The 8,621-nt window shown below is 42.7% G+C and overlaps 1 protein-coding gene across 1 annotated transcript; it reads left to right on the forward strand.

The window, feature by feature from the left end:
• Positions 1–3,756: 3,756 nt before the first annotated feature.
• LOC308585068 (fibroblast growth factor receptor-like 1) lies at positions 3,757–7,547 on the forward strand (the record flags this gene model as incomplete). The annotated part of the gene is made up of 5 exons (XM_081190602.1): positions 3,757–3,763; positions 4,796–4,950; positions 5,050–5,179; positions 5,269–5,425; positions 6,527–7,547. The coding sequence occupies 5 exons, from the start codon at positions 3,757–3,759 to the stop codon at positions 6,606–6,608; spliced, it is 531 nt and encodes a 176-aa protein (XP_081046728.1). The 3' UTR covers positions 6,609–7,547.
• Between the last annotated feature and the right edge of the window lie 1,074 nt (positions 7,548–8,621).

Raw genomic sequence — 8,621 nt, forward strand, 5'->3', positions numbered from 1 at the left:
CAGTGATATTTTAGGGAGCAGGCTAGCAGGCGGGGCCCATTATTTACATCATAGGAGTCTACATAACACAAAACACTGTTGCTGCATGTAGGTTTTATTTTATTTGTTTTTTATCTTATATTTTGGAAATGTGTGTCCATTTTTTTCCTTTAAATTTTTTTTGGGGGGGCCCAAAACAGTGGAGCCCTAAGCTATAGCTTATTTAGCTTATACGTAAAACTGGCGCTGCATGTGGCTAATCTGACACAACACACACACACACACACCACAACCCCATGCACACGTACAAACAAACCATACTGCAACCAACCAAGCTATGGACTCTCCAGTCTCTCACAATGCCAATAAAAACAAATAACTACATAAATAAAGGGCCCACCCGTGAGACACTGACGCAAAAACCCTGTACAAACACTATGCAATAGAATAAGAGTGGCCAGCAATTTTTAAAGCGAAAGCCAAGAGCTGTGTTCTTGCAGCCTGGGCAGAGATATCACTGTAATACATGTTTGAAATATACTTATTATAAGGCTTGATTCAGGGCAATGAGGCTGGTAAGTTTTTAAAAAGTCCCTGTAATTCCCTGCTCAACCAGGGAGTGCAGTTATATAGCTATTCAGTTACATAGTTACATACTACCAAGCAAAAATAATATCCCAGCCGAGCCTCTGTAACCAGCAAAATCTATTTTATTAAAATGGATGTGTTACCAAGCTTCGGGGAGGGGAGTAGAAAAACCATAGCTTCTGTGTTTTTCTGAAATAATATTCCAAATTATGAAGCTGTCTCGACTTCCTAACATGGCTCTAAGCGTGTTGCACTGTTTCTTAGCCAGGAGAACCTTTTGTGTGCTACTGCTTAAAGGGAAAGGGAAAAGGGACCCCTGACCATTAGGTCCAGTCGTGACCGACTCTGGGGTTGCGGCGCTCATCTCGCTTTATTGGCCGAGGGAGCCGGTGTACAGCTTCCGGGTCATGTGGCCAGCATGACTAAGCCGCTTCTGGTGAACCAGAGCAGCGCACGCAAACGCCGTTTACCTTCCTGCCAGAGCGGTACCTATTTATCTACTTGCACTTTGATGTGCTTTCGAACTGCTAAATTGGCAGGAGCAGGGACCGAGCAACGGGAGCTCACCCCGTCGCAGGGATTTGAACCACCGACCTTCTGATCAGCAAGCTCTAGGCTCTGTGGTTTAACCCACAGCACCACCCACAGTGCTACTGCTTAGTCCAGGGTAAATTATATTTTTTAATTTTACACCTTAAACAGGCTATCTAGATGAAAATACTGTCCAGTAAATCTTTGGAAACTTGAAGTTAGAAGCCAAATTCAAATGCTATTCTATGCTGCATAAACAGAAGTATAGTGTCTTGATCAAGGGAAATCACAGTACCACTATTTTTTGCCTTGGTCAGACTACACCAGGTGGATCTACACACCGGGGGTGGGGATGCTATAAATAAGTCAGAAATTAAATTGTCATAACAACAACAACAAAACTGCTGTGGAAAATCACATATCATTTTTTAATGCTCCCCAGCGCCATCCGGTGTTGTATGTTTATAACACATTCAAAACTCTATTTTTTTACTAATGTAGCTGAGTCTCTGGAAACATGTGAGGAATAGTTGAGGGAACTGGGTGTGTTTAGCCTGGAAAAGAGGAGACTGAGAGGAGATATTATAGACATCTTCAAATATATAAAGGGCTGCCACATGGAGGATGGAGCAAGCTTGTTTTCTCTTGCTCCGGAGGGTAGGACTTCAAGCTACAATAAACGAGATTCCAACTTAACATGAGGAAGAGCTTTCTGAAGGTAAGAGCTGTTCAACTCCCTTGGAATGTGGTGGACTCTCCTTTCTTGGTTTCTAAGTAAAGGTTGAATGGCCATCTGCTGTGGAGATTGAGATTCCTGCATTGTAGGGTGCTAGATTAGAATGATGACCCTCAGGGTCTCTTTCCAACTCTACATCTCTATGATTTTATGAACTTGTGGGTGCAGAGCTTTATGGGAAGCAAGCTTCCATGTTAAGCACTGCCAAAGAGGGGCTCCTTTGAACCCTATGCTGATTTCTTCTTGTGACATAGTTTTGGCAGCATTAAGGTGGTCCCTGGTTCATACAAGCCATGCGTCTGAGCCACAGGGGACCACTAACAGCGAGTCCCTCAAAGACCAAATCAATTTAAGAAATTAAATAAGCTGTGGCAATTTCAATTTTAAAAAATGAAAGCAGGCTCCTTTCTTCCTTGCCCCCCCGGAATGCTTATCACATTATGCTTTCTGGCACATGATGATTACTCTGTATAATGTCCATGTATGTAAACAAGTGCAAAGACATTTTGGGGAATGCAAATTGCTACTTTAATAGCTTTCGGGGACTGGTGTGTGGCCAATGGGATTTTGTGACTTAGCCTCCCACTTTGAACGGCTGATCATCGTGGCATATCACAAACTACTTTCGAAATTCTCTTCATTTTAAAAGCTCTTAGGCATGTAGTATAGAGCATGGCTGACAGAAAAATCTCAAGTGCGCCAGAACTAGGAATCTGGTTCTTTGGATCCTATCCACTGCCTGAATTTGTATTATCAACAAGTGCGACTAGGCAGATTTGTGCAGTTTGAAACTACTTCGGCATACTAGACCCCATAGTGAGCAGCCACCTGTTTTGCAGTCAGTCTTACTGGATTACTGCCAGCAAGTCAGAGTTGCTCTTTCTTTGGACAACTTTGAAATCCAGATATGTGCTAAAGTGGCATGAGTGAATAATGGATAACTATTTCCCAGCTGTACCCCCACCCAACTAGGAAGTACAGAGTCCTCATAATATGATTTTCTAAACACTATTTATCAGCCTCTTAATCAACAAAATCCTCAAAGTGGTGAACATGAAACCATATACAGTGGAACCTCGGTTCTCGAATGTCTCCGTTGAGGAACGTTTCGGAACCCGAACGCCGAAAACCCGGAAGTAAATGCTTCCGTTTTCGAACGCGCCTTGGAAGTCAAACAGTCTTCCGGAATGTATTATGTTTGAAAACCGAGGTTCAACTGTACAGTAAAACATGCCAATGAAATAAAACTTTTAAAACACATTGACATGAGAATGTGTCAGTATGTAAGTGATATCCAGATATATATCATCATATTGTAAAATTACTTGTCCGGATAGGATAGCTTAAACTGTATACCTGAAGGAGCGTCTCCACCCCCATCGTTCAGCCAAGACACTGAGGTCCAACTCTGAGGGCCTTCTGGCGGTTCCTTCACTGCGAGAAGTGAGGTTACAGGGAACCAGGCAGAGGGCCTTCTTAGTAGTGGCGCCCGCCCTGTGGAATGCTCTCCCATCAGGTGTCAAGGGGATAAAGAACTACACAACTTTTAGAAGACACCAGAAGGCAACCTTGTATCGGGAATTTTTTTAAACTAATTGATGTTATATTATGATTTTATGTGTGTTTGAACCTGCCTAAAGTGGCTCAGGCAACCCAGCCAAATGGGTGGGGTAGGAATAATAAATGATTTATTTTTATTATTATAGCAGCACACTGAAAACAATACAGCAAATATTCTGCCTAATAATGTCCGCCTAATAATAATATATCATTCAAACAATACTTTTACATGCCACGTACAAACATAGTGGCATAGGACCCAATTAGCCCCCACAATAAAATATTTTGAGGGGCTGGGCCCCCGCAAAGTGATGGGCATTGCCATTCAAATGGTGTGTGTGCACCATGTCATGTGATCGATTATGCGAGGTGGGGCTTCCCTGGGCCGCCCACAATGTTTTATTCAAGTTGGCACCCTGCATAGGGGTGATTGACAGCCATCATTCTATGTTGCACAACACATGAAGCTTTCCTCTTTCAACCCTACATTCTGTTTCTGCCAGTCTGCTTCAAGCTACTAGCAAAGCTTTGACGCTGATCTCTTTTGAGGCCTCTGCCCCCTTGCACTCGGCCGTTTGTCATCCCAAATGATCCAAATGATACAGAAGGAATACATAGCTTAGGTAACTAAAGGATACAGATTATTATTTTTTTATCATGCCATAAATCATCAAGCAGAGGGCATTTTATTTCTCCATAGCCTCATTGCCTGTAGACACAGCACTGCAGGAAGGCAGCAAAAAGGGGGCTGAATTTTCCTGGAGTGTCTTCTAAACATGTTAAGAGATCAAATGCAGGAGTTGGTTAGCAGGGGAATAGCACAGAAGGGATTTCTCTCCTCCCTGCCTGTCCCCACTTCATTCATTTTTCATTTTTCTTGCACGTCCCCAACCACATGGCAGATCACAGTTGCTATACCAAGTGTGCTGCTGGTTATTAACATCCCTCCTACCCACCACACAAATATGCTTACTTACCTCCAACAATTTACATCCTGTACACAGTATGAAAACTTTCTCTCATGCCCACTACAGTGGTACCTTGGGTTACAAACACCTCAGGTTACAAACACTTTGGGTTACAGACTCCATTAACCCGGAAGTAGTACCTCAGGTTAAGAACTTTACCTCAGGATGAGAACAGAAATGGCGCCACGGTGGCGTAGTGGCAGCAAAAGGCCCCATTAGCTAAAGTGGTACCTCAGGTTAAGAATGGACCTCCGGAACGAATTAAGTTCACAACCAGAGGTACTACTGTATATCGCAATACCCAAAGGGAGCTAATTCAACCATTAAGGAATCTTTGCTGTGGGAAGTCATTTACTGGTACTTCAATCTCAGCAGCAGCATTTTGCCTTTTTTAAAAAAGCAATATACCCCTTCTCTTCTTTTCTTTTCCTAGTACAAGGAGTGCAGCCAAGCTTCATTAAAAAATTTAGACATGCTACTCTTCAAGAAGGAGATGATTTAAACCTGCACTGTACAATATCTGGAAGACCGAGGCCAAATGTCATTTGGACAAAAGATGGCATCAGGGTGGCAGCCAGAGGAACGAGTGTATGTCACAGTGTTTTGTAAATGCTCCTTTGGGAAGAACACCACATGTCTGGCTTCACACAGCTAATCTCCCTCTATCTGTATTTCATTGTTTTGCAGACTGAGAAATTAGGGGACACCTATTACCTTTTAAAAAGAAATGCGGTCCTTGCTGACTCTGGGAAATATCTCTGCATTGCCACTAATGAAGCCGGGGAGGCCTCTTGCTCAGCTTTCGTAAGAGTAATAGGTAACTTGGCACACATTATTGGGTCACGTTAGTATAATAAATGAAGACCTTGCTCCCAACTCTGGCTTGACATCCCCATTTTGTTTCAGAGGAGAATAAAAATGTTCCTAGTGCAACTGAGACTAAATCAAAGCAGGAGAGCTGCTATTCATCAGGAAAAGTGAAGGCTGATGCACCTGAAGCATTGCAAGGTCAGGATTCGCGTTGCTTGAGAGGTCAAAGGCAAACTAAAAACTGTTCCGTGAGGTAACTTCAATTTATGTTTTCTTACCTTGTCAAGTCCTGCGGCAGCTGTTTGAGCATTTCATTTACAGAGATTTCATACCGCTCTCTCCTTTTAGCACTGTACTATTTTGAACAATCAAAGGAAATGCCACACAAAAAAGAGCCAAAGGGGTGTGTGCAGTGACTTGCGTGCTGCGCGCACCCCAGTTGTCCCAAACTATTCCACGCACACTAACACATCCCCTTGAAAAGCTACACCTAAAGGCAGAGGGTCCCTTTTAAGTACTGGAGCAAAGGACTGTAGGTGAAAAGGGAAACCAGCCGTTCCCTCATGGGCTTGCACATAAGTGCCTCAGCCCTCTTCAGATCCCAACAATTATTTCCTAACAAAATTTTTGAATGTGTGTGTGCACGCTAAGGTTATCTCAGAAATCAAGATGGGCACCGAGGATACATATAGCCTTTGACCCCTTCTGGCAGCAGGGAGAAACACTGAGAATTGTGTTGGTGTCATTTAATGAATCGGGTTTCTGGTCAATAAGAACATGTGGGTTTTCAAGCATTGTTTCAGATTTTGCCTCTGACCAACTCAAAACTTTTCACTAAGGCAGCCAGCTAACTTAGCATTTGTGAAAATCTAGTCATGCGATTCTCCCACCAGCAGTTTGAAATGGTGTACCACGTACTTTCACAGCACTTTGGGAAAGTGGCTATTTGGTGATTATTAACATTCATGAAGCACCAATAATACTAGCTGATAAAGTTTGGCGTGGTTTTTTCTTTGTATGGAGCATGGCTGGAATGCCCCACATAGAGGAAGTGATAATCAGCACTTAGTGTCTAAAAATAGTGGTGTCGGGGCTTAAACCTGCCTGCATACTATGCCATGTGTCCTGAAAAACCTCCTCTTTAATCCAAGAATGTGGAGACAGACTGAAGTTGCCCAGTGGTGGCACTTTTAAATATGACCTCATGCATTCCAGAACCACAGCCCTGTTGTTCAGAGAGTGGTTGAACTCTAGTGAGCCTGGAAACAACTTAAGCCCTGGTGGTAATGGTTGGTTGTGATCTCCAGCTATCCTGGTTGCACTAGAAAACTGGACTTCCTTCTTTTGACTACAGAAAAACCATACAGCTGTCCTTTAATCACCACCCCAAAGTTCCATCAAGACTGCAAGCAGAAGAGTTGGAAGATGTATCCTGAGTCATTCAAGCAACAAACATTAATGGAGAAATACAGTACAAGATGTTAGTTTCAGAATCACAAGGATATTCAGAAATGGCCTCCCCAGCAAGCTCTTCATAATGTTTCCCAACATGGTTTTAGAATTATCACACAGCAGGTGGCACAGATTGCGTGGTCATCTCTTGTGTTCAGTATACCCAGAAGTTTTATTTTACGTGATCGTAAAGACTTTTGATCATCATCAGCTCCTGTGAACTTTTATTTGGGCCCAGTGAGGGCATATTCAAAATTTTTAAATTTATTACTTTCTCTTTCCAAAAGGTTCAGGTTGGAGTTGCACTACATAATCATATTATTGTCTACAGTAAGTCCACAACTTATGCAGTGATTAAGTTCCAGGGATCAAACTCAAAGCCCAAATTGTGTTTGGTCAAAACCAATTGGGTTCAATGGCTGGCAGGATTGGCAAAGTCATTCCCGCCCCCCGACCCGAACCATGCTCCCCTTTTTAATTTTTTTGCCATATGCGTAAAGCTGAATGCACACAAGTGAAATGTGTTTAAAGCTGCAGGCTTACTGTGTTCATCCATCAACTTTAAAGACAGTTTCATAGCAGAGAGGAAATTGGGCTGGCCCAATTGCATCCACCCAGGTAGTTTTCCTGGGACAGCAGTGTTTTCAGACCACCAGTGAAACCGTCTGCACTCCAAAGGTACACAAGCAGTATCCCTTACGACAGGGGTGGGGATCCTCAGGCCTTGGGGACAAATGCTTATTTTATTAACTAAATTTCTATGTCACCCTTCATCCACAGATGTCAGAGCAGTTCACAGCATAAAAATACAAGATAAATGTGGCCCTCCAGGTCCTTGGAACACGCGCCCCCCCAGTCTTGCTCCACATCCTCCTCAAGTGTTTTTGCCTAGCTGGAATATGTCCTTGAACTCTGATCTTGCCTCTTAGCTCTCAGACCACATTTATAAAGGTTCCTGGGATGTACCTCTCAGATTGTGTCCATATCTGAGTTTACAATATGGGAAATTCATTGCCTCCATTTCCACCCGGCCTTCCTTCCATAGGAAAAAGTCAAATGGGGGGGGGGGGAGTGCTTTACTTTTGTTCTGAGTGGACAGTTAGCATTGCAGCCAGACTTGGAAGCTATACCAAAATGAAAGCTGGCTTACCCACTATTATTCCAAACACGCCAGACTGGCACATCAGAGCAATTAACTCAAAGCATCTCTCTGACAATGGAGTCCCTATCCTGCTCTTTATATTGAGCTTTTTAAAAGAAATGTCAATGATGCTCAGGATGAAATACACGTGAGTGACACACACACAAAATGGCACCTCTATAATGAGGTCTCCCCCCTTTACTTTATAACGCAATCATCATTATGTTGGGAGTTTCATCACCCCTGTCAGGGTGGTGAAATTCACAACACAATAGTATCAGATCCTTGCTTGAATGTGGCTGTATATGACTGGGATGACTTTGTCATGCGGGTGTACGCAATTTGAAGCTTCACAATTTGAAGGCTGTTACCCTTATCACATGGTAATAGATGATAAGACCATGTTTGTTATATATTATATAGAGAGATGATTTTAAAGAAAATAATTCAGTGTAAAAGTAAACAAGTACGAAACAAGTTACAAAATATAAAGCAAGGACAAAGATGGTTACAAATAAATCATATACTGTTGCATAATCAGTTTGAAGGAGTTGAGCAGGCTGGTGGCAATAGTCTAGCATCTTCCATGCAGCTTCCAGGCTGCCATGTTGCTCCCTCCCTACCTAAAAGTTATTACTGAAACTACAAATGAGAATAAGGGGAAGGCAGGGGATGACCACGCTGACTAACTTGCTTTAACTCAAAAAGCTGCAAACTTATTCTGTATACTTTCCCCCCCCCTAGCAATTTTCACTTTTTTGTGCGTTTCTCCAATAAGAAAATGTGCTACAATATATGATCCCATGTTTTCAGTTTTAAGGAGGTTAGAGGTATTGGAAATTGCCACTCAAAAGAG

This window comes from Podarcis bocagei (genome assembly GCF_964188305.1).
Source record: "Podarcis bocagei genome assembly, chromosome: 1".
NCBI lineage: Eukaryota > Metazoa > Chordata > Lepidosauria > Squamata > Lacertidae > Podarcis > Podarcis bocagei.